The sequence below is a fragment of the Gallinula chloropus genome, assembly GCF_964237585.1.
Source record: "Gallinula chloropus genome assembly, chromosome: Z".
Classification (NCBI taxonomy): Eukaryota; Metazoa; Chordata; class Aves; order Gruiformes; family Rallidae; genus Gallinula; species Gallinula chloropus.
This window is the reverse complement of record NC_140089.1, coordinates 43,652,512-43,679,122: the sequence shown is the minus strand read 5'-3', so window position 1 is coordinate 43,679,122 and position 26,611 is coordinate 43,652,512. Positions and strand designations below refer to the sequence as shown.

Here is a 26,611-nt window from a genome sequence, read left to right as displayed (position 1 = left end):
TGCGCGGAGCGCACCGCACTGCCGGGGCGCTCCGGGCGCGCCTCTGCGCACGCGCCGCCCGCCGGCGCAGGCGCGCTGGAGACGGGCAAGCCCACGCCCGGGCAGGCAACGCCCCTTTCTAGCAACTTCCCCGCTCCTGGACGTCATCAGGCTGCGCCGCGCCGGAGCCGGGCTGTTTCCGCCCGCCGCTGCGGGAGCGGGTGCTGCGCGGAGCGCAGGGTCGGCCTCGTAGGCGCTGGGAGCCCCGCGCCGGGCAGGCTTCAGCCGCTCCCCGCCATGTCGGAGGGCGCGGAGGGTCCCGCCGGGGACCGCAGCCCCCCGCGCTCCCCCGCGGTGGGCTCCGCCGCGGCCGAGCCGCGGATCATCAAAGTCACGGTGAAGACGCCCAAAGAGAAAGAGGAATTCGCCGTGTCCGAAACCAGCAGCATCCGGCAGGTGAGGGGGGCGGCTGGGGGGCTGAGGCGGCTGGCGAGCCGCCGGACGAGGGGGTGGGCGGCGGAAGCCTGGCTGGAGTAGCCGAGGCGGGGGTCGGAGCCCGGGGGCGGCTGGAGCGCAGCCCCGGAGGAGAGCCCGGGCCCGCGGTTCCCGCCTCCAGCGCTGCGGGGCGAGGGCCTTTCCCGGTGACAAAGCATCTTTTGCTCTCCCCGGCTGCTCCGGGCGCTGCTGGGCGAGTAGCGGGCCTATCCCGGCCCGGGAGGGGACTGCTGCCATCTGAGGCTGGTGGGGGTAGGGGAGAAACCTCCGGCTTCTCCTCCTCCTCCTCAGCTTCTCCCTTCCCTGTTGCAATGCCGAGAGTCGGCCCGGGAGAGGTGGATGTAGCTCGTTTTCTAACTGTGAGTTGCCCCGTCGAGCTGACTCAGTCTGTAAGTAGGGGGCTGGTTAGCTGGCTGGCGTGACTATAGAAAATGTGTGCGGCCTCCTGCGTGGCAGTGCTGTCGGGTGGTGGTTATCTCATTTGAAAACCGTCTTTAAGAACGGCACGCTGGTTATGCAAAGACGTCCTCGCTTTAGGGAAGTCAGGTCCTTAAGCTGCGTTTGGAAAATGTACAGTACAAATGAGGCGTGTCTTATGCTGTGCTTAAAGGTGCTAGGTATTGATATGGTACTTAGCGTGGCGGTACTGTTGTGTAACTCTCAATTATTAGGGACTTTTTTGCGCTCTTGTGAAAGTCTGTCGGTACCTTTGGCTGAATAAAAGCAGTGACACCTACTGAATCATTTCCTGAAACTCTCAGCGGTTTTCCATGCAAATATTGGCTAGAATTTAAGTTAGAAAGCTGCAAATCAGTGTAAGGTAGAGGTTCTGTACAGTCGGGGTTTCCTGATCCTGAAGGATGTAGTCATTGCTATGCTAAAACACTCCCAAAAAAGTTTCCTGAAGGAGATTCAGATCTTCATTTTACATAAAACTGCTCTCAGATTCTCTCAGAAACATCTCTGCCTGAGGCAGTTGAATTCAACTTCACATTTTTAATGTGGTTGGTAACTGATGACCTCACCAAAAAATGGTCACATATGTGAGAGTGCTACTAGTGTCTGTATACAGAGCTTGAAATCATCCCTTATGGGTGAGCTTAAAGACACAGTGTCATTATCAGAGGAGGGCACAAAAGATGAAGTAAAAGCTCCCCAAGTGTAAAATGCTTTGCCAGCACCTTGGCTAGAATGCCAGACTCCTGCTGTGCCTAGCTGCTGTGAAGAGGCAAAATGCTGATACTTCTTGGTTGCAGTTTCGCGAGGCCGTGCTGCTGAGACGGGTTTTGTAAGCAGCAGGTGCCGTTTTCTGCCGGCCCCAAAAGGTGTAAATGTTGGGCAATTCAAGGCTGAAGTGGCAGCCGAGAGATAGTCACAGCGCCTCTGGGAATCACATACAGGAGAAAACAACCCAGCAGCAGCTGCATTTTGTCACCGGAGAAGGGAGTGAGAAGATTTACTGAGGCTGGGAAAGGGTAGGGGAGGAGGTGGCCCAGGTGCTGGAGAGAAAGATGCCCCTGCAGCCGGTGGAGAAACCCATGGAAAAGGCCGAGACCCCACCTGCAGCCCATGGAGGGGCTCCACGCTGGATGGAGCAGGTGGAGACACAGAGAGGACGTGGTGACCCTACGTTGGAACAAGCCCCTGCCAGCACCTGCAGCCGTGAGGAGAATCAGAGACACAGAGATGATGAGAGAAATATTTGCATCGGAGCAGATTTGCTGGGGGGAGGCTTGGGATCCCGTGGGGGCTGGGACTGAGAGACACTGTGATAAAGAGATAAAGCCCTGTGGGAAAGGATTCATGTTGGAGAAGTTTGTGGAGGACTGTCTCCTGTGGGTGACACCCCACGGTGCAGCAGGGGGAGGGTGTGGAATGAATGCCCCCCACCCCAGCACCCGGCCAAGAAGGAAACCAACTTGCAAGGGACTGACCGAAGCCCCCATCTCCCAGGCCCTGCCCCCCTGTGCTGCAAGCAGGGGGAAGAAGGGAGCAAAATTCTGACTAAAGTCTGCTAAGAAGGGAGTGGTGGGGGGGAAAGTGTTTTAAGATCTGGTTGCGTTTGTTTTAAGATTTGGTCACACTCCCAACTCCTGTTTCACTGTTCTTTGTAGTGTAGTGTAGTAAAGTAGGTAGTTTTCCTTCTTCACTCTGTGTTGAGTCTGTTTTGCCCATGCCATAGATGACAGAGTGATCTCTCCCTGTCCTTCCTTGTCTCCTGAGCCTTTTAATATATATTTTCTCCCCTGTCCAACTAAGAAGGGGAGTAATAGACTGACTTTGGTGGGTGTCTGGCCTCCAGCCAGGGCTAAACCACCACGTTCTTTCAGGTTGTTACCCTGGGGTCTGTTTCACAGAAGGGTTTTTATTGTGTCAGCATTTGGTTTATAAGTATCCCAGACATAAGTTTCACTGAAGTCTTCTCTCCAGCTGCTGGAGGGGTGAGATTACTCCTGTCTTCACTGGTCTTTTGGCAGCTGCCGTATTGTATGCTATCAGCTACTCTCTCTGCAAGCTTAATCTAGGCATTTCTCCCTAAGGTAAAATGACTGTGTTTGCTTTTTAATGTTGTCACTGCTTTTCCAGCAATCTCAGTCTGAAAGGGGTGCTTTTCACTTCTCTGTTCACCACAGATTTGTGGGCAGCATCAATGCAGTGTTTGTAAAAGTTTTTTGCAGGTATTGGGGTTTTTGTTTTCTTTTGTTTTTGAAAAGAGATTCGTCCGCTCGATGTGACCTGAGGATCGTGTTTGCCCTGAAAGCAGCCTGCAGTCAGTTGGGATACTTATTATAAACAGAGTAACTTAATGTGTGAATTTTGTAATCTATTTGACTTTACCGAGATTGATTCAAATGTGAATACCAGTGGGGCTGCCAGGTTCTCAAATAAGCAATTATCTTAAAAAAACCCCAAAAGACCAAACCAACCCATCCTGAAATGGTTATACATCTTAGGAAGAACAGAACTTTTCCTGCAAGCAGCTGTGCAAGCTTAGGTAATTAATAGAATGTTGTCCACAGATATCTTAAATTCTGAGTGTTGTCCCCTGAAGCTGCTGTTAAGAGATTAGCTTTGCAGTTATATCTTGATTTCTGTGAACTGTTACCTCCCCTCTGGGCTGACCATTTCCTTGGAGTCCCAGGCAATGTCATAGCTAGCACTAAAAGAAAAAAAAAAAGCACCTGGAGTGTGACTGGTATTGGCTGTTTATCCTAAACCATAAAAAAAAGCTGTTGTTAATAATAGGCACCAATAGTAAATGTGGCATTTCTGAAGCCAGCCTTCAGAAATCAATTAATCTTAAATACAAACCAGGTTGAACAACGGTTCTGATGTATCTGGGATCAGCAACTGGGTTTGTTGGCATAGTTGGGCCAGTAAGCCTGCTGTATTTTCAGGCTGAAAGAAGAACAAACAACTCCAAACTCATACAGCAAAACAAACCCTATTCAGTTGCATGTTTCTGCACCTAACATTACGACTTAATGAGTTGGCTGTTGTTTATTTGTTTGCAGTCATTTCAGAATACTGCCAGAACATGATCTAGGTAAATATTTTGAGTCATCATCGGGGTCAAGCTTAGGACTACTAGCTTATTTTATATTGCTCCATTAATGTAAGTCTGGTTTGCAACTCTCTTAAGTCAAGGAAGACTTTTTCCACTCTTGGAAGACTTCAGCAGTATAGGATTTGTTATTGCTCATCCCCTGTTGTGCTGCTGGAACAGCGAGTGTACAGGTAGTAATGAAAAACAGCCTTCAAGTACAAAGCCACTCTGGGAGGTCAGTTGATTGCAGCTGCTACCCATCTGGTTTGTGTGTTTTGTTTTGGTATGTTTTTTTCTCTCCCCTGTGAGACCTGTTTGTATGCTGAGCAGTTTGGCTCAGTATTGGGTAAAGGACCAAGTCATTTGCTTTCTTGACCATAATCGGGAAAAATGGACGTGTCCCAAGCTCCTCCCAGTTAATTTGAAGGATGAAATATCTTTGCTGTTTCCTCACAGAGAGGAAAATGTAGAGTAGATTCTCAAAAAAGGGCTCTGTTGCAAGAATCCCACTTTACACAGAACCCTTTTATGTCCTTTTACAGTCTCAGTGACTTGCTAGGAAACAGGTTAGATCTGTTGCAAGTGCAATGCTTTCCAGATTGCAAAGTGCTTTTCATGGAGAAGGGAAGTACTGCAAACCATTTCTCCTCAGTGGGACCATGGAGAAGTAGCCTGGCAAGCTGAAGGATGCCAGAGAGAACCGTTGGGAAAGTGAGTCCTGAGCCCTTCCCACTACGCTGCGCTGCTGTGCTTTTCCTTGATGGGCTGTCCTTGTGTCAGCTCACCAAGGGTCTTGGGTGTTTTGTGAGTTTGGTTTGGCTGCAGAGATTTCAGGAAGTAATGTGTTTCTCAAAGTAGCATGGGCCATTGGCAAGGGCACAGAAGATGGTAGCTCAGCATTATGACATGAAAGGCAGAGTAGGCTTTTACAGCAGCCTAATTTTGAATATGCTTTCTAGCTACACTGTGTCTCCTGCAAACTGTGTGCTGTAGGCCACAAGCGCTTTCCTGCTTGAAACCACAAGTTCTTGTCCCTCTTCCTGTATAGTGTCCAAGTACTGTGTGATGAAATCCTGTTTTCACTGACTCACTTTAATTCTTGGTCATAAGATTACCAGTATGATTCACCAGGAAAGGACAAGATAACTATCAGCTGTTATATTGCCATGACTGTGCTTGTGATTCCTTACTCTGTGGGTCAGGAGACCTGCAGCCATTAATTGTACTAGATAAAAGAAAGCTGGAGCTCATCAGAGTTAGCTCCTCTTGAAACTTGTGGGTGTGGATGTTAAATGAGACTAAAGTCCAGGTAATAGGCTTATAGGAATGATAGGCAAAAGTTTAGATGACCATGGGTGTGTTTCCAAACAGCAGTTCTGAACGTGGTAATGCAACTTTAAAATCTTTCTGTGTGGTAGAACTGTTTGAGGCACTGCTGGGAATGTAAACCTCCAGATACAAGCCTTTGCTTCCATGCCATCTGATGCTGTGTTCTGAACAAGAGTTCAGTGTGGGAAGTCAGCAACTTTGCTATTTTATTGTCATCTAGATAAAGTTGTAGCTTAGTATTTTCAAAGCGGTTGCAGTTTTTGGAGGCCTGTTTTCTGTTACTTTTCAGTGCGAGTTGGATGTTAATTCACTGAGGCCTCTTTCAGACTGTTACTGTAATTTAAAAATGTCTTACTAAGCCAAGGTTGAGAGCATTGTTTTCTTTTTTTACAGCACTTTGTCATTTGAATGGATAGTAATGTTATTACAGTTGTTAGTTTTGATGTCATATGGTGAGGCAGCAAAAGCTTTTGAATCATTATAGAGTGGTAGCATATCAAAGCACAGTTTGCAAGTTAAGATTTTAACTTTGGCTGAAGTAACCTTTTCTTCCAGGCCCTGCCTAGGTCAACTTGTCAGATGTTAATAGGTTATTGTTGAAAGTATGAGTCTGCTCTGCAGGGTGACAGTGCAGAAGTCTCAGGAACAGTCAGCTGTTGTACTTCACCTGTATTCGGGTATTTGCTTTGTTCCGTGACACAGTGTTTATTTACCCAGCTCAGGTAGGAACATGCAGCACTGGGCATCAACACTGTGGTGTCCACCCCTACCTTTGTAAGTCAGTTCAGAGCAGGTTTAATAGAAATCCTCACTTGGTTTGTGGAGCCTTTTGTTAACATGGAACAAAAGGGATGAGTTTGGTCAGTAGAGTATTGGGCTGAGGTTTTTAAAAGATGGGCAAATCTGAAGATATTTGATCTGGAAATTGAGAATGTAAACAAGAAGTGCTGATGTGCAGCTAAAAAAAATCTCAGTGTGAAAAAGTACACTGTTCATGCTTATTAAAAAAAGAAAAATGTTGATAGAAACAAGTTAACTTGAGGTAAAATGGCATTGTGGGCAAGGTGCTTCAACAAGAATATCTTTGGACTCGCACTAACGCATGTTAAATCTACAAGTTGCCACACTTTCAGGAGGCTGTGACCTTAAATTAATTATTTCCACTTAAGGATGCTTCTCCTTTTCTCCCTGGGAAAAGAAACCAGGCTTCTGTCTAGATATTAGTCTTGTGTTTCAGTCTGATTCCCATTGTGTTTGTCTCCACTGTTCCATCTAACAATTATGTCCAAAGTAGCTATAATGTTACATTATTTTTGTTGTATTCAGTTACTAGAGGAGTATAACGAGCTAGTTTCTGTGAATGTCCTAGGTGTTAGGTATGGTGAAACATTCCTTATTTTAACAGCTTAATGTCCTTTTTTCTGCTCAGATACAACTGAATACCTTTGTGATATCATAATGCCTAGTATTGTTACAGTAAAACAAAACTTGTATTTTAGAACAATAAAACAAATCAACTGAAACTGTTGCTTGGAGTGTTACATGTGAATAAAAAGGAGGAGTCAGTGCAGCAGGAGAATGGGTCAGAAATGCTCGTTTCCAGCTACTGACATTTTGAACTCCTCCTGCTCTTGTTTTTCCCAGGTGCTAAAGTATCTTAACTGTATTCTATTAGTAGTGTTAGTTCAGTTGTACAAGCTGAAGGTTTAAACAATGCTGAAGTTTTATTTCCTTAGAACTGCCATGAACATAATCTCATTTCCTTTATTCCCTTAGCTGTTGATCCTGCACGATGAATTTGAGGCTCTGAGGTGTTACCTACTAGGTGTTCACAGTTCTGTTTAGGGAGAAGAAGACTGAAGTAGTCATCTCCACTGCTAAAGCTGTGGTTCGTTACCATAGAGCTGTAGCACCTTATCTTCTGAATTATTTGTTGCCAGTGAGATCAGTGAGGAGTCCAATAAAACGACACCAATAAAGTTTGTGGGAGTAAGAACACCAGTCATTTCTCTTGTCCTTTCGCTGCCTGAATTTAAAGAAACTTTGGGGTTTTCCCTTTTACCGTGGAGACGTGGTCTTGCAGTTTGGTTGCCATTAACAGTGAGAGACTGAGAATACTGAAGATAGGTGTTTGCTCCCAGAAAATGGTAGGGTCTTGTCTGCCACTCTCCTTGACTTTATTTCACAGTGCAAACAGTAGTCACTTGTGGCAAATTGGCCTAAGGCTAATCACCTTACAGTATTGACAGAGGTCAGGAGATGCTGAAGGCTGACTTGTTCATCTTTTGGGGTTTTTTATTTGTTTGTTTGTTTGTTTCTTCACCAGAAGCAACATATTCCATGCTGACAAAAACCCCCACAACCCACGTACTTTGAAAATGTTGTTGGGATTGCCTTCTACAGAGGTATAGACGATTCTCATGCCTCAGCAAAAGAAAGCGTGAAGTTAATCTGCTGTTGGTGGTGTCTTTGCCTGTTAGCACCAGCTGCAGGCTCATTTGCAAAATATAGTAACCTCTGTTTTATGTGATAGTCTTGTGTGAATGAAGTGTCAGACAGAGGGCTTGGTCCTGTTTATACCTCATCGTTGGAAAACTCCCAAGGTTGTGCTGAATGCAACAAGGTGCTGAAAAGATGTCACCTTTTCTCTTTTTTTTTTTTTACCTCAGGCTTTTATTGTAAATGTACCTCAGCCATTGGTGTATTGGCTCAGTGTTCTTGATAGCATTACTGTTACCCTTGCAAAGAGATACATTGTGCATTTGGGTCCTGCATGTGTGTTACTGTAGCAGTTGTTGGGGGGGGGGGTCTCCTGGTACATTGGCAGTTGCATTCATGTCTTACTGTAGTCTTGTTTTCGCATATCATCTAAATAGCAGCATATGCAAGTAGGGAAATGGAAGTGTGTAGTCTGTGATACCTGCTTACTAGTAATACTGTTTGGTTGTGTTCTGTGTATGGTGTTTTGTTTCCTTCACCTTATGGGTAAATAGCAGCTTCTAGAAATATGTGATAGGACTTAGTTTAAGATAAAGTAATTTGAAGGACATTGTTATGACCTGTTAGAGTGTGTCTAGAGGAGGGCAAACAAAGTGGTGAAGTGTTTGGCTGGGCAAGACTTCTGAGGAGTGTCTGAGACCAGTTGGCTTGTTCTGCTTGGAGAAGGGAAGGCTGATGGGTGACTTCATCACAGTCTGCAACTTCCTCAAGGGTGGCAGCAGAGAGGGAGGTTCTGATGTCCTCTCTGTGGTGACCAGCAGTAGAACATGAGGAAATAGAGTGAAGCTGTGTCAGGAGTAGTTCAGATTTGATATTAAGAAAATGCCCTTCACTGAGAAGGTGGTTGGCTGCTGGAAAAGGCTCCCCAGGGAAGTGGTCACAGCACCAAGCTTGTCAAAAGTTCAAGGGGCATCTGGGTTACATTATTAGTCATATGTTTAGTTTTAGGTGGTCTTGTGAGAAGTAGGGAGTTGGACCCAGTGATCCTTATGGATCTCATGCAAGTTGAGATAGTCTATGATTCTATGAATTATACTACAATATACGTAGTTATACTACAGCTTATGCTACAGTATCAACCTTCTAATGAGAATTAAGTTGTGAGTCTTGCTGTCTCAACATATTGTGGAACATAGGATGGCAGATGACATTGCTGTTTGGTTAGGCACGGTATGATAGTTCCTTCTTTTTCTGCGCTAGTTTTATACTGAGTTACGAGCATTTCTGCTGTGCTGGTGTTACTTTGGAATGCATATTAAGAATAATTAACCAGAAGAATGCAGAATAGGAAGCAGCTGCCTGAATAGCTGCTTGGCAGAAAAGGGTCTAGAGTTCATAGCTGTTAAATAAGTCAGCACTGGTACATGAATGTTTTTCTATGTGGATTTCTCACTTTTTCTTACAAATAAGGATATAGCATGCAAGATGTGGAGTTTATCATGATGTTCCGCCAAGTATAGATGAAAAATGGTGTGGAATATTTTGGCTGAGTCTTAGCCCAGCACTTACAAAATGATGCAGTTGGATTTGAAAATCCAGAGAGCAGTGGGAATGATTGGATTATAAAACACAAGGAAAAATTAGCCTTGCTGCAAATCTTTGTTATAAGGAGAACAGCAATCCCTGTTCATTGTGGGCAGGACAATGAAGAACTGAGATAATGGAATACTGGAATAGGTTTCTTGGAAGAAAAGTCACTGGGGACCTTAGAGAACAAACTAGGTAAACATGTCAGGAGTAATTCAGGTAAATAACCCACTTTGGGAGGGCAGGGACTGAGTGAATTTCTGGAATACTTGCAAGTCTAAATATTGCCAGTGAGAGGCTTTTTCTAAAGAATAAAACTCAGAGCACTACCTGATTATTGTTGGCAGGGAGAGCAAGAATGTATACACAGGGCTTCCATGTTTAATGAGGGTCTGATTTTGTGGTCAGCTGAAGAAGGTGTCTGATTACAAAGCCCTGGGCTTTGAATGCAGGTTGTGCAAGCATGTCATGTTTTGGAGAAAGCAGAACCCACCTGGGAGGTAACTTTCACCTCTGTGGAAAGGGGTGCGAGTTTTGACACATGGGAAGCAGCAAGAATGTGTCTAAAGGATACCTCTGTTCACTTCCAGAAATGGTATAGACACTTTTATTGTACTTTTGACATAGCATCCTGGGCCTTTCAGCAACGGATGGCTTCAGTGCTCTGTGTGCTTTTGTATATATTTTGGTGTATTCTTACTAGTGTGTAGTTATATACAGACTTTACAGTGTGTATATGTAAGTAGTATATGTACTAGTATGTGTTTCTTGTCATGGATCCATGCCTGATTGAAGCCACAGCAGTCTTTAAATGGAATCAGATTTTTGATAATGTTAGTTACATAACCAGTGATGCAGATGGGAAACTCTTCTGATTTTTATTGTATGGAAAAAAGGAATAACCGATTTCCATCTTCCTATGGACAAAAAACCTGAGCTTAAAGCGTTTCTAGATCATATAAAGCAGAATGTGTGTTGCAAGTGGCAAAATACATTAAATGTGAACAAAATAGCTTGTCCTTACATCATTTAAAAAGTATAGTTCACTATTCAGTTACATCAATGTATAATACTAACTTTTTTGCTTAGTTCAAGGAAGAAATCTCTAAGCGTTTCAAGTCCCACACGGATCAGCTTGTGTTGATATTTGCCGGAAAGATTTTGAAAGACCAGGATACTTTGACCCAGCATGGAATTCACGATGGACTGACTGTTCACTTGGTTATCAAAACACAAAACAGGTAACCATACTGATGAATGCTTTTCTATTTACTTCTCAGAAGTAAAAAAGAGTGTATTCCTCAGTTGTATCTAGCTTGCTTCGTCGTTAATGGGTTTGTTCTAGACTGAAAGTGTTCTTGCTCCTCTTCCACTTAAGTGTTTCTTTTTTGTGGTGAGGATTTCCTCTTGTGGGAAAATGTCAGGTGGTAAAGGAAGGAACATGGAATTAGGAGAGAAAGGAAATATGCTTTCCCTTTCCAGACCTTACCAAATCACAAAGGCTTATTAGTAACACTGAAATTTAGGTACATGTTGTCATTAGTAGCATTAGCATAAAATCATGGCACCTATTAAAAGTGATGGCTGCATTGCATGCTCACATCCTGGCAGGACTATCTTCCCTGTCCTGGAGTGTTGACTCTGCCAAAAAACCTTATTGTTTGCACTGACAGTGGTCTCCGTTCCCTGTGCATCTCCGGCCTGAAATTTAGGCCTGATAGCCATCCTAGCCTTGTATACAGGCTTAGCCAGTACTGCATCTGTGTGCCCTGTGCATCTAAAACAGTGTCCTGCTGTTGTCATAACTTCTCCTTTTTTTGCCTGCAGTCCAGTCTGACAGAACAGCTTCATAATTAGTGATAGCAGGATGCTTTTGACTTGCACAGTCTTTGCAGCATTCTTAGGTTGGACCTACAAGGACTATACATACTGAAATACCAATATCAGTCTCTTGTATCTTCGTGCATTTTGCCCTTGGCCACAGGAGCACCTATGCACAAGGCAACATTTACAGCTTTGGGGGAATTTTTGGTATCACTGCATCTGTCCTGTCAGCATTGCAATCTATGTCATTGTGTCTTTCTTTTAAAATGGTTTTAGAAGAGTATATTTCCATTATCTTCAGAATGTTTTAAACATGCCTTGGACAAGGAAGTACAGAGGGAAACCTTAGTGTATATCTGCCCAGGGTTGAAATGAGGCAGTAACGTTTTCACCTACTAGCTTAAGGCAAACTAAAAATACACTTCCAAGACCTGCTGAAGAAAATTGCCAGCACAATGAAAATCACCTTTGAGAAAATACAATGTTGTTCTGAACCATCTCACTATTATTCTTAGCAAAACATCTGGATTTTATGCTTGACCTAAAAGGCAGGACTTAAAACACTGCCAGCATGGTATATCAGGTGATGATTTTAGGCCATGAGTATCAAGATTGGATTCAATCACTTTATACTATGCCATTTAAGGTTGCCCAAAGAAGTTGTGGAAGCCCCATCCCTGGAAGTGTTTAAAGCCGGGTTGTATGGAGCTTTGGGCAGTCTGGGCCAGTGGAGGGTGGCAAGGGGTTTGGAACTAGATTATCTTTGAGGTCCTTTCCAACCCAAACTAGCCTGTGATTCTATGATTTACTTCTCTGTTAACGGTTGCTGCTACTGTTGCTGCATTATATTTGAGTTCTTTTCTGAAAATAGATCTGAAGGAGATCTTTGCCCTTCTAAACACTATTAGAAGTGTAATTTTCAAATTACCTGGCCTGTGCTGTGTCAGAGTAGCAGTTAAGAGTTTCTGAATACAAAGCTCCACGTCAGCACCTAGAATTTGTTGTCAAGCCTCCAGAGGAAACACAGTGGCAAAGTGGATATAAAATATGAGATACACTTCACAGGAGTTTTACTCACTCAGGCCTGAGTCTGACAGACTTGACGCTCAGACTGTTATTTTGAGGCTATATACCTGCAGTTTCCATGCAACCACTATGAACTGCAAGTTTTCAGCCTCGCCTACTTTTCTGTATAGCTTTGAAAACCTTTGTCATGTGTTACGTGAAGTACAGTTGCTTCTTAAAATGTCTCAGTTGAAAAACCAATAGGGTTTTATGTTTACTGTTTTCTTTTTGTTTATGGAGGAAAGATTTATGTGTTTTCTAGACCAAAGGAAACAAAGTGTCTGTAGCAGAAGATCCATGGTCAGTATATGGTCTAGAGTCTTCCTTATTGAAGTTAGAGCTGTTAAGCTAATGACAGTTGTCTTGTGTTCAAAGTTCCCAGTTGCCGTTAATGCTAGAGAGTGTTAAAGCTTGTTCTGAGGAGCCCACAGTTTCTCCCAGTGCCTTATGTCAGGACAGTTTATGTCAAAGCCAGGTGTTCTCTTTACTGGATTGTTAGTGTTCATCTGAAAGGTTTCCTCTAGAAGAGGTTTTCATTCAACAGAATCTGTCTGTGTTTTGATATAGCTCAAAGTAAACAACATGGGAATACCAATGATGGGAATTACCAATTAAATATACAATATATGGAATACCAATTAAAATATACAAAAACTAATTAATAGGGATCATAGGGATCAATAGGGATCATTTGGTCCAGTCCTGTTTAATATCTACATTGATGATCCTGATAAGGGAATAGCATCCACCCTTAGCAAGTACCTGATGATACAAAGCTGGGAGGAGTGGCTGACACGCAGGAACACTGCGCTGCCATCCAGAGAGACCTGGACAGGCTGGAGAGCTGGGCAGGGAGAAACCAGATGAGGTTCAACAAAAGCAAGTGTAGAGTCTTGCACCTGGGAAGGAATAGCTGCTTGTATCAGTACAGGCTGGGGGATGGCCTGCTGGAGAAGAGCTCTATGGAGAAGGACCTGGTGGTCCTGGTAGATGACAGGTTGTCCATGAGCCAGCAGTGTGTCCTGGTGGCTAAGAGAGCCAATGGGATCCTGGGGTGCATCAGGAAGAGTGTGGCCAGCAGGTCGAAGGAGGTGATCCTCCCCCTCTACTCTTCCCTGGTCAGGCCCCACCTGGAGTATTGTGTCCAGTTCTGGGCTCCCTGGTATAGAAAAGACAGGGATCTCCTGGAGAGAGTCCAGAGAAGGGCTACAAAGTTGATTAAGGGCCTGGAGCATCTCCCCTGTGAGGAAAGGCTGAGTGAGCTGGGACTGTTGAGCCCAGAGAAGACTAAGGGGGGACCTCATTAATGTTTAATTAATCTTAAGTATGGGATGCAGGGGGAAATGGCCAGCCCCTTTTCAGTGCTCAGAGCTTTCAGTTCTGCACCAACATGCGGAAGAACTTTTTCACAGTGAGGGTGACAGAGCCCTGGGACAGGCTGCCCAGGGAGGTGGTGGAGTCTCCATCTCTGGAGATATTCAAGACCCATCTGGACACCTCTGTGTGCAATATGAGCTGGGGAGCTGCTTTGGCAGGGGTGTTGGACCCAATGATCTCTCAAGGTCCCTTCCAACCCCTACGATTCTGTGATTCTGGATTTAAGCTTTAGAAGAACTGTTACATATTGTGGACTCATTAATTTCTCCTCCTTCACACACAGAACATCATAAAGAACTTAAATAAGGTGATTTGGTCCTATGGCAGTCTATACCCTGCTGATTTTAGCATCTCATGTTTTATTTACCTATTTACAATTAGCAGAGTATACCAGCAGAGGGACTTACCTGTAAGTGACTGTTGATGACTGCTGAAAGAATGTGTGAAGCATGCAAAGTATTTAATTTTTTTCTTTGGTTTCTGTCTGTGGGTTTGGTGGCTGATGTTTAGCTTGGAGTCTCAGAACTCTCAGAAACCTCAGGAAAGGTTTTTTTCTTTTTTGAATAAAGGCTAGGTTAGCTTTACAGAAGTTCAGTTCCTCGATGTCTTTTACTACATGGCAGTGCCTGTTTTTATCCTTCTGCAGTAGAAAGGTGTGTTGGGTATGACTTGGGCAGCCTTTAGTGTCTATGCTAAATTATGCTGCTTTAAATTTTTAATTAGAAGACCAATGTTAACTCAATTTCATATTCAATAAGGAATGAAATAAATCTGGCATTAAATCTTGATAGGCTTTTATTTCTTTAACTCTGTGGCATGTAATCAATAATATTTGAGTACAGTTGAATAAGGCAAAGATCTTTAAGCCAAGGTAAGGACTCAGGAAAAAAATAATTTACAGGGCATTCTGGGGACAGAGGTAGCATATAAACAGGAGGGGAATCAACTTTTTACCAGGATAGACAATGGCAGGACAAGGGGGAATGGAATGAAGGTAAAGGAGGGAAGATTTAGATGAGATACTCGTGGGAATTTCTTTACAGAGAGAGTGGTGAGGTGGTGGATGCCCCATCCCTGATGTTCAGGCCAGGATGGATGGAGCCCTGGGCAACCTTGTCTGGATCATGCCTGGAGGTTGGTGGCCCTGCCTGTAGCATGATCCTTGGGGTCACTTCCAACCCAGACTATTCTATGGTTCTATGACAGGGTGAGCAGGTAGTAGCAGTGCCTATCCATGTTCTTAGTGTTTCAGACTACTGTTCTGAAAAAAACCCCCAAATAATGTTACAGATGTCTGTGAAAGATTTGTTATAGGAAGCCATCTAGAGAAAACTGTGTTGTGGGTGTTGGTGTGGTTTGTTTTGTTTTTTTTTTTTTTGAAAGACTCAAAATTTTGAAAGCAACTCCTAAACCTGCTTTTTTCAGATCACAAGATCATGCAGCTCAACAAGCAAACACCTCTGGGAGTACTGCTACCACATCAACATCAAGCAGTAGTACCTCAACATCAGCCTCAACAAATACTAACCCTTTTGGCTTGGGTAAGAATATTTGTTAGGTATCATGGTGGGTGTCCTCTCTTGGATTCAGGTAATTGTTCCTGAAGTTTTATTCTAATGTAGACATAACTTTAAAAAAAACCCAAACAATACCACCCAAAAAAATGATTACACATATCTGTGGTATTGTTTGTAAAAGGACTCTGATCAGTGAGTTATCAGAGGAAAGTTGTTTCATTAATTTTATATGCAGAACTTCAGACTTGTGCTGTTTCACCTTCAGTAGTAATGTGCCACTGATGTTCTGTTCTGGAACAATGGGTAATGAATCTGCTTCCAGGGAAATTTTCTTCTTTGTGCTCCTTAAATGTGCATCTGAATCGCTGTGAGGAGAGTGTTGATGGAGTTGGACCAGTAACATGAAGCCAAGATCTAGAACAGAAGTAAATTTGCTGCTAATTTTAGTGTTCGGTATATGTCAGGTTCCAAGTCTGACAGTGTTATCAGTCCTCTCTTTCATGAATAAAGAGGCTGCAGTCTATTGGCTAAAAAATACTGGCTATTTCTATAATCATGGTACTGGTTTTGGTTCTGTGTTTTAAATTTCAGTTGCTTTTATAGGTTGGGGGAGAGGTAGAATTGGAAAACTAACCATGGTAAGCAATTGCTTTTTTAGGTAACCACTGTTTTTCAGATTGACAAGTACGCTCTGAAAAATAATTGTTTGGACTCCAAAAGGAGTGGAATTCACAGCATATGTAGTTCTTGGTGCATTAATAAGAAGAGCAGTTCTAATTTTAATGAAAATAGGGAATATGAGTCATATTGGAAGATCTCTTGGTTGTAGCCTAACCAAGAGGAGACAGATAATGATTACTATAAACGCATTGGAAAATGTTGGGGGTGAGGAGAACCCGGGGCTCCAAAACTCAGACATCCCTTTTATCTTAGCTGTGGAAAATGAGAAGAAAAGCTGGTAAAATTGTAACGAGTTATATTTCAGATGCAGTTTGTTCAGGTTTTGCTCATGTATCTTGTTCGTTAAAGAAGCAAATTCTTAGTGGATGACTCGTTAACAGGCTTGCAAAGGTAGACTTTTACTGTTTTGGAATGTGGGCTGTGTTCAAGTACTTTGTATTTAGAACGAATGTCAATGTATTTAAAAGTATACTAGAAGTGTGCTTTTTTAGCCCCCCCCCTCAAAAAAATAAATTTTTTTTTCATCCTCTTAAAGGTGGCCTTGGAGGTTTGGCAGGTCTGAGTAGCCTGGGCTTAAGTACATCAAACTTTTCAGAGTTGCAAAGTCAGATGCAACGGCAACTTATGTCCAACCCAGAAATGATGGTTCAGATAATGGAAAATCCATTTGTTCAGAGCATGCTTTCAAATCCTGACCTGATGAGGCAATTAATTATGGCTAACCCTCAAATGCAGCAACTGATACAGAGAAATCCAGAAATCAGCCACATGCTGAATAATCCAGATATAATGAGACAGGTATGTAGAAGGATCTCTAAGTTCATGACCTTTGATTACACTGTAACTGCGAACAACAGAGTAGGAATTGGATGTGCTTAGTTGTGCACTTAAACATTCTTTGAAGTATTTAGACTTCTTAGAAAACCTGTAACAGGGTGTTGTAGGCAACTGTTTCTGTTTCTAGTTGTTAGTGTCTGCAGTAGACTGATTAATTCAGAAAATCTGCAGCATAGTTTTGAAGGACACTGAAAACTGTAATCATGCCTTCAGAAGTTAGTTGGATGTCCCTGTGTGTACTGCAAACATACAGTTGTTTAGCCAATAGTGAGTTTGTGAAACTAGTAATTATCCAAAGTAGTTCATGTTTTCATTTTATCTAGCTGTGGTCACTTCTGAGTGCTCTCAAATTAGATGTCCCGTAAGATATGCAGAGTGGCAGAGGGTACCAAAACCCTCTTTGGAAATGTAGCTATTTATTTTAGAGTTCACATTATAGACTGCCTGCTGTAATGATGTTAGAAATGACAGGAACATACTGTGTTGAAAAGATGAAGGAGGAAGGAGAAAGTTAATTCAAAGGTTTTCTTCTGTTTAGCTAGTGCTTCCTGACCCAGCCAGCACACTGAGAGCTGTGGTAAAATGCTGGCTAAATACCTAATTCAGCTGAGTCCCACCAAGCTGACAGCTGTATTTGGCTTTAAGCATAATTTGAAACTGGGTTAGACAGTAGTAACTGAAGACATTGCTAAATGCTGACGTTTTCACTTTGGAATGGATTTCTTATTAATACAGATTAAACGTTCCACTTCCCTAGACATTAGAACTTGCTAGAAACCCTGCAATGATGCAGGAAATGATGCGAAACCAAGACCGAGCCTTGAGCAACCTTGAAAGTATCCCAGGTGGATACAACGCCCTGCGACGTATGTACACGGATATTCAGGAGCCAATGTTGAATGCGGCACAGGAGCAGGTGAGAAGAGATTGCAAATGCACTGGAAGTAAATTCTTTCTTTTTCTTTTTTTTAAAGTGTGTGTAATAGCATAAACGTCCTAATAATTGACAAAACAGTTCTTGAAGCTGGAAGTCACTGTGAGGCCTTTTACTCTTGAGAGGAAAGAACTTAATGGTTTCTCAAACATACAAAGTGATACCTTGTATTTCTTCAAGCTTAGAAGGACACAGGATTTTTAAAGCTAATGAATTTCTGCATTGCTTATATTTGAATTCCTTTAATTCTTTGCCTTAAAATTATGAAGCCCAGGAAAATTCCTTCAAGGGTGTGGTTAGTAACTTGGAACCTACGATGGGAAGAAAAAAGGCTTTGAAGTTTCAAAGCAGTATGCACTACTGTGATCAGAATACCAGTGCAGTAGCGCCACAGCTTTTAAAAAGAAATGTGATTTAACTTTTTTGGAGGTGCTAGTATTTCTCAGTGTTGTCACCTTTTCAGAATATTTACAATGAATTACTGTAGGTTGGTGAGTATAACTGATGAAGAGCCATCAAAATTTATCTTCATGTGTAATCTTGGAAAGTTAACATATATAGCAGACATAACATTTGGCTTTAGTAGATGTTACAGGTTTGCTTTCCTTCTTCTGTAGTTTGGAGGTAACCCATTTGCCTCTTTAGTAAGCAATGCATCAACAGGAGGAGAAAGTCAGCCATCTCGTACAGAAAATAGAGATCCTCTACCAAATCCCTGGGCTCCTCAGTCCAGCTCACAGACTTCCACAACAAGTACCAGCACTAGTGGTGAGAGCGGTGGCAGTAGCAGTGATGGAAACAGCACCTCTGGCAGTACAGGACAGAGCTCAGCCGCCCCGAATTTGGGACTTGGACTAGGAGGTATGTTTGTTTTTCCAGTGGTATATATTTACATGTGCTTGGAGATTGCTGAGATGGTTCTTACATTAGGGAGGTTTTGATTCAAAGTTTTTATTGCCATTGACTTCATAGAACCTTTGACTAGTACAGAAGTCCTCTGTAGAAAAACAAGCGTGAAAAGCAGACCAAGAGAGATAATAGTACTTCTGTTGTATTACCTTAAAATAACAAAAGTAGAGAATCTCTAGATGAATGATAGTATTTTTCCTGTTTTGGGGGCAAATGTGAAAACAGACAGTAATGTAGATACTTAGTGGGACTGCTTGTTGTCTTGTAGAATAGAGGTGTCTGTGTAAGCAGAACCACATAGAGGTGTAATTCAGGAACTAAAGGTCTTAGAAATCAAGTGGTTATGTCCTGGTTTTAGATAGTCTGATTGGTCTTACGATATCCAGGATGTTTACTAAGGTGGCCTTTTACTTTTTTTTTAAAGCTGGTATGTTCAACACACCAGGAATGCAGAGCTTATTACAGCAGATAACGGAAAACCCACAACTTATGCAGAATATGTTGTCTGCACCCTATATGAGAAGCATGATGCAGTCGTTAAGCCAGAATCCTGATCTTGCAGTACAGGTAAATGCATTTGGTCTAGCACTGTATTGTGTGCATTGAAGTTGTTTTTTTAAAAGCCCCCACAAAAAAACCCACACAAAGACCACACACAAAACCCAACCAACAACAAAAAACCCACAAAACAAAAGCTTAAAAAGAAGTTGAATTTTCACTTATGCCAGCATCTCAACGTTGCCTGTAGTGAATGGCCTGGTTTTTAATGCTGGTGCTTACCTTACTGAAATTGTTACCTACTTACATTAAAAAAACTTGTTGCAGGCATGCTTCTACAATAACTTGTAAGTTTGTGTATGTTTTATCCACTCTTAAACTTGTCACCCTGCATAAAAACCAACCGGACAATGCAGAAGTTTTTTGTTGTAAATGAAGGTGAATCTGATAGTAACTAAATACCCCAACTCTTCTGGGAGATGAAGAGTGAAGGAACAGCAGGTGGCGTCACATCTAATTGCTATTTTGGTTTTAAGTTCTCTTTTGTGACCCATGCTCGCTGTAAAAGGGCAGATGATGTTCTATGGATGGTATCATAGAAATGCTTTCAAATTTTACTTAAACCAGCAATGTCTGAAGACATATTCTGAACTGAGATATAAAAAAGGTATCTTTTTTTTTTTTGTATTAGGCACTCACTTGGAAAATATCCCTGACTTTTTGTAATGTTTACAGCAGAATGATTGCTTAGATCTATAGGGAAGGCTGAGCAGGGAAGGTTTTCCTTGCAATAGAATTGAGGCTGTCTTGGCAGGTATCTCATAATTCATTCACTTGTGAAGTAAACAAACAAAAGCCAAAAACACAAGCCACCAAAACCCCTCACAAAACCCTGCCACAAACCTGAAATTTGTTCAGGCTGGCGATTCAAAATAACTTTTGGTCAAAGGAGATGTAGATGATTATTCCTTGAGGTTATTTTCATAGATTGTTATTACTTAGCATTTAAGCAGTTGTCTTAAAATCTGCAGTGGCTTTTACTGCTAGGTCTTTGAAGTTAAATGCTTTTGTCCCATAGATGATGTTGAATAATCCTTTATTTGCTGGAAATCCTCAACTTCAGGAACAAATGAGACAACAACTTCCAACTTTCCTTCAGCAAGTAAGATGTAATACTTTATGTTAATACATGTCTGCAAGTCACAACTGGTGTCTTTGATTTGGCTAAAAGCTAGATTGTGTAACATATTCTCATTAGGTTGTCTTTTGCTAATAAATTATTGCTGCATCCCTTCCAAAAGCTAAACCTGACTCCACAGAATCACAGAACAGCAGGGGTTGGAAGGGACCTCTTGGAGATCACCTAGTTCAATCACCCTGCTAAAGCAGGATCACCCGAATCAGGCCGCACAGGACAGCGTCCAGGCAGGTTTTGAGTATCTCCAGAGAAGGAGACTTCACAGCCTCCCTGGGCAGCCTGTCCCAGTGCTCTGCCACACTCACAGTAAAGTTGGTTTTGTCTGTGGCCAGCAGAACCACTTAGATTTGCTCTCATTTCTCTGCTTAGAAGGAATAATTCTTACCATGCATCAGCCAGAGATCACTTGTTTGTATTGTGATTTGTTTCACCAGATAAAGAGATTAGTACTTTGTCCACTGCTGGAGTAGTGTTTCACTTTGCTTTTCTCCTACTTCTTAAAACCTGCCTTAAGTATTTGGGTAAAGAGATCTTGCAGCATCCCATGGAAGACCCAGTTCATTAGTTAATTCAGAAGTGTGTTCTGCAGTTTTCTGCCTGTAAAAGATTGCGTTCCCTTTTAATGACATTGTGCATGGAGCCCAGGTATCTGCTTGGCATTAGCTGCCAGAGTGTGTAGTAGTACTGTGTTCCCCAAATAGGAGCAATCCAGGATGTTTTTTTTGTTTTTTCTTTTAGGAATTGAAACCTTAGTCCGGTTCTCAAGATCCATCATTAGGCAGATCTTGCAATTTACTCTGATTTGCTGAGATCTGATTGTGCATAGGCAGTTTTGAGTGAAGTAATTAACACAAAAATTACAGTGTCAAGTTCAGAGTTCAGAAGAAAACTGTTTCAACCACATGAATGATGGTAATGTTTCATACTACTGAGTCATCACAGAACAGTGGTATTACCTGAGGAGCTAGCACCACATGTATGCTTTGAAATCTCTGAATAAACAGTAATTAATGAAGGGACAGTAGGAATCATTTCAATTTCCTTTGGGTATCTCATCCTGTCAGTATCACCTTGGGGTTTATCTGCACAGATAGTTCACTATTGTATTTGCTGTCTTAAGTCAGATGAACAGCAGCATTAGCAGGTGAAGCAGAGAAATACCTGTGTATTCTTAGAATGATGACAATATTGGGTTGACTTGGCTGATGCCTACCAAATGCCCACCAGGGCTGTTTTATTACCCTCCTCCTCAGTTAGACAGGGGAGAAAATACATATTAAAAGGCTTATGGGTCAAGATAAGGACCTGGAGAAGTCATTCAGCAATTAGCATCACAGGCAAAACAGACTCAATGCGGAATAAAATGCATCTGTTAACCAATGAAAACAGAGTAGCATAATGAGATACAAAACCAAATCTTAAAACACCTCCTGTCACCCCTTCCTTCTTCCTAGGCTCAACTTTATCCATGATTTCTCCCCCCCCCCCCCCCACCCCCCCCCCCCTCAGAGTGGCACAAGGGGACAGGGAATGGAGTTTTGATGAGGTAATCATACGTTATCTCTGCCGCTCCTTCCCTCCATAGGCAGGAGGACTCCTCACTCTTCACCATGCTCCAGCATGGGTCCCACCCACCGGAGAGAGTCCTCCATGAACTTCTCCAACCTGAGTCCTTTCCCACAGGGCTTCAGATCTTCACCAGCTGCCCCAGCACTTTATTTGAATAAACTTTGCCAATAGATATTTAGCTATTCTGTGATTTTTAGCTATGGGGAAGACAAAAATCCAAGAGATGAATGCAGAAAATTATTAACAATTTGCTGTGCTTAAGTCTCGTTACATGCCTATACTTCAGGCCAGAATTTTTCATACCATATCCTGCAGTTCTGTTCTGCACAGAAGGAAGTTTGACCTTAATCTGTGCACTTCTGTGTGAATCAAGACCATATTTGCTGCAGAAGGGTTTTGGTCTAGTTGTCAGGTGAGGGCTGCCAAGATCAATAAGCCTGTCTGCTATTTGAAGTCGGTCTGAGAGGCTAGAGAGTTCATTGATCATCTCCTGTGGAAGTTTTCTCAGAAGAATTAAAAAAAAGTACCTGAAGAGTTTAGCGTAAATATTCAAATGTAAAGTTGAAAAGCAAGTTCTGGCATGGTGTCTGACTCTATAAAGCATCTAGTAATAAGGATTAACTTTGAACATCTGAATGCAATTAAGAGTTTCTCTCCTTCTTAGATGCAGAATCCTGACACATTGTCAGCTATGTCAAACCCCAGAGCGATGCAGGCTTTGCTGCAGATTCAGCAGGGCTTGCAGACACTGGCAACAGAAGCACCGGGGCTCATACCAGGGTAAGTCTGTCTTACGCCTTGATACGAGAACTTCTGCCAACCTTCCTGTGTTACCCTGTTCCTTAGTTGTACATACAGAGATTTGCCCAGTCTGTCTCAACAGGAGGCTCCTGCCTCCTGTGGTGTGACTAGACTTGTGTCGGGATCTGTCACACTTGGCCGGCTCGGCACCTCTTACTGAGAGATGACGGGTCTTAAGATTTTACTTACATCGTCATTCACTCTTTGACAGGATTTTCACTAATTAATTCAATAAACAAGAGCAGATGAGCTAGTATTTATTAAAGTGTTGTATTTCTTTTTCTGTCATTTATGCAGATTTAATCCTGGTTTAGGTGGATTGGGAAGCACTGGAGCTCCTTCAGGGTCCACTGTATCTAGTTCTGTTCCCAGTGAAAGTGGAAATCCGACATCAGGAACTGCTGAACCTGGTCACCAGCAGTTTGTCCAACAAATGTTGCAGGCACTTGCTGGTGCAAATGCTCAGGTAAAACATCACTATATTCTATCTTTTTAATCATTTGCATTGTGCACCACTATGCACAGTGCACTTCCATTATGCACCAGTAGGAAAGAGGCTGATGGTTGAGGGGAGAGCTCTCTGGATACCTCTGGTCAAAGGAGAGCAGAGGAGGCTTAAAATTGCAATTGCAACTGTGCAAGTAGATACTGGAAAAACATAAAATTTGAGTAGAAGTGTCCTCCTGAACTGTTGATTTTTATACACACATCTTCATATGAGTGCATAAATAGAATTTCTGAAATGCTTGGAATGATTGATGCAGATTGAGGTGTTAAGATTCACTGGTAGGTAGAAAGAGAAAAGCTGAAGCGTATGGAACACCAGCAATGCTTTATTGCTGGCTGTGACTCTCTAGCCCTGACTAAGCCTCTGTTCCACTCACTGGAATAGCCACACTCTGGTCATTTGAAGCCCTGAATATGTTGTCTGGCTTCACGGACATTCCACAGGTGCAGAGTGCACTGCATTGGATTAACTTCCCGAGTGAGACTGAGGGTCTCCAGAGAGCTCTGGTGGAAGCCAAGCAGAGGCAGCAGCTTTGGCAGTAGCTGTAGGGTGGTGAGCAAGTCTGCCTGGAAAGGAGGCATGCTGTTAACCATCGAGAGCTTGGTGTGAAACAGCACCCTGGCGCTGGTACATACCCAGTGTAGTGTCAGAGTGTGGAAGGGCCAGTCCTGCTGTTTCCTCCTCTGTTGGCACAGGGAGAGCTAGTTCAGCTTGCTGCTCTGATGGATTTTCTATCTCCTTACCTAGCCATGAGAAAGCGTTGGTCAGCGTTGCTGTAGGAAACCATATTCTCATACTTTCGTACTTACCATGCTCTCAACATGCCATTTAGTTCTGCGTGAGGGGAAAGTGGTTCTTAAATTTTAAGTTACATCTTTCCATTGTCTTGGTTTGGAACCATACACAGATTTTAATAACTTGTGGTAATTTCTTGATGTATGAATCTGCTGAATTAGAACAAAAGGAAGGGTAGCAGTAGCGGTGCAAGTTCTGTGTTGGTATCTAAATGAGCTCATTGATTTCAGAATGTCACTTCTCAGTATTAGTCCAGCGTATTGTTTTCCTGTAATTCTTCAGATTAAAAATGCCTCTGAACTGAAAATCATACCACTGAAATCATGCATAGTTTTGCCATGAGCTTGTGTGAGCTGGTTCATCACATAAAGCACAGCTGTCTGTTTTCCTTAGATTAATGAAGCTTTCCAACAGTTACAATTTTGATAATTTTAGTCAGCAATTACTTTGAGATTTCGAAAAGGTGATGATGTTAAAAAAAGGCCTATGGTGTTCACCATTGCTGGTAGCGACAGCATCATCCTTGCTGTTCTGCATTACTAGGTTGAAGTCTTGTCTTCAAGAAACTGGAACATAAATTTACCCACTGTAATTGTAATTCTTTTGAATCAAACAAGCACTTTTCCTGTAGATCAAGAACGTCATGTAAGTGTAGATACTCTTAAAAACGGGATCTGCTCTGACTTGCTAAACATCAATTCCACTGTGAACTCAACTTAGGCCAGTCTAGTTTTAGGATCTTGAGGATGATGCAGACTGAAATTAGTGAAGACAGGGAGTGGTGCAGCACCCACTATGTTTAAAACCTGTACTTTGCTAAATGTGTGCTATGCTTTTATAGCTTGAAATTTTGTTCTTTGCAGTTACAAAATCCAGAAGTTCGATTTCAGCAACAACTGGAGCAGCTGAGTGCAATGGGCTTTCTGAACCGAGAGGCGAACTTACAAGCGCTAATAGCAACAGGAGGAGACATCAATGCAGCTATTGAAAGGCTGCTTGGCTCTCAGCCTTCATAGCAGTGTTTCTTTTCACTTGAAAAAATGTAATTTATTTTTGATAACAGCTTTTAAATCTTTAAAATATTTGCTTTATTTCGTTCTGACCCGGGTTTGTCCTGTTATAACTAAAATCGGTCTGATGCATTTTCAGGTGGTGTGCAGTAGTTTTCTTGGCGCAGTGGGAATCGGTGCATTTCCACTCTGCATGCATCACACTTCTTCTGTTCTGCATTACTTGTGATCCTTTTTTTTTTTTTTGAAACAGTATCAGCTTCCACAGTAGGTTGAACTGATTTCGTCTGACCTACAACTGTCCAGTTTATTTACTGCTTAAACATTAGCCTTCAGTAGTAATTTATGTAGAATACAAATTAAAAAAATGAAACAAATTAATTGAAGCTACAATTTGTGGGTACCAATACTGCTTACTGTGATTACGGCATGTATTTTATTTTTTTTGGCTAGCAAAATGCTGTAAGATTTATACCACTTGAGTAATCTGCCATTTTCACTTTAATTTTTATGAAGTTATAAACACAATATATACAATGGGGACAGCTCATTTCTAGAGATTTTCACATTGCAATAGAGTGAGAATTTAAGTAATGCACAAAAGTTGGGGTGGTAGGGTGAAGTCCTAAGACATGTTTTTGTTTTAGATTCTTCCAGCATCTTTGGTAATCATCCCAGAAAAAATGCTTAAGCAAGTTCATTTAAAATATACTAGAATTCCTGTTCTGGTTACTTCTTTACATCTAACTGTATAGAAACTTGCATTGTAACACTGTCTAAATATTCACAAAGTTAACTGTAAATTACCTTTATCATTGTGCCCATTAAAGGGGTGCTGCTTTGTGCTCTGAAATGGCTTTTGAGGCTTTTTGGGCTTGATCCATTGAGATTCTTACATGTACCCCAATTTTTAATAATTGGAAACATTACTTTCATGGTCATGTGATAATTTTGATTACTTTCAACCACCATGTAAAAAATATTGTATATCTTAATTTTTTCTTGGTAGTTACTTCTTTTGTGCACAGGTAGTAAATGAATTAAAAATCTTTAAGCATCTTGTCTCAATGTGTTTGAAGTTGACGATTACATAGAATTCAAGATGACCAAACAGCTTAAGAGTTGGAATTGGAGAGTAAGCTCGGGGAATATTCACTAGTTCTGGGCTAAGATTAATAAGCAACCCTGGGAGTGTGAGGTGGAGGGAGGAGAGTAGGAGGCATAAGATTTTGCATAGTATTTAGCTTAAATATGGGGGCAACAGAATAAAAGACACTACTGAGTAGCATCTGCTTTTTTTTTGGTTGTCAGTGTAGCTGAGGATGTGCTTGCTGAATTTCTGCACTGCTCTTGAACACTTCCAACAGTCATCTTCTTTTGATGGTGCAAATATAAGTTCAGTTTGCTCTCTAAATCATTGGTTGCAAGTGGCTTAAACTGTCCATTTTAACTGAAAGTTGTTTCAAGCAAAAGCTGAGCGCACTTCAGCACACAGTGAAGTTTTAAAACCGTCTGGCCACACAGGCAGCTGTGTTGGCATGAGCTCTGCTACAGCCTTATCACAAGAAGAGAAGTTTCATTCGCTGCCCCGTCATCCTGCCCCTTGCTCTGCCAGTAAGGAAACTGACCAGGGCTGCTGGTGCACGGTGTGCTAATTGTGGTTGGCAGCCTCTGCCTTTGGATCAAAGTCTCATAGATACAGCAGCATGGAG

The 26,611-nt window shown here is 42.3% G+C and overlaps 1 protein-coding gene across 1 annotated transcript; it reads left to right on the top strand.

The window, feature by feature from the left end:
• The first annotated feature begins 230 nt into the window (after positions 1–230).
• Positions 231–25,967, top strand: UBQLN1 (ubiquilin 1). Its single transcript, XM_084278723.1, has 11 exons — positions 231–435; positions 10,466–10,617; positions 15,068–15,183; positions 16,376–16,638; positions 17,435–17,593; positions 18,229–18,472; positions 18,945–19,087; positions 20,097–20,180; positions 22,450–22,565; positions 22,884–23,052; positions 24,753–25,967. Exons 1-11 carry the CDS (start codon positions 277–279, stop codon positions 24,903–24,905), a joined length of 1,758 nt encoding a protein of 585 aa, XP_084134849.1. The 5' UTR covers positions 231–276; the 3' UTR covers positions 24,906–25,967.
• Positions 25,968–26,611: the final 644 nt, after the last annotated feature.

Bases quoted from the DNA above. Each gene is read 5' to 3' on its own strand.
- UBQLN1 (XM_084278723.1), top strand. From the start codon at position 277: ATGTCGGAGGGCGCGGAGGGTCCCGCCGGGGACCGCAGCCCCCCGCGC. The intron at 10,618-15,067 runs GTAACCATACTG...TGCTTTTTTCAG, and splicing joins GTTATCAAAACACAAAACAG to ATCACAAGATCATGCAGCTC. The intron at 15,184-16,375 runs GTAAGAATATTT...ATCCTCTTAAAG, and splicing joins TACTAACCCTTTTGGCTTGG to GTGGCCTTGGAGGTTTGGCA.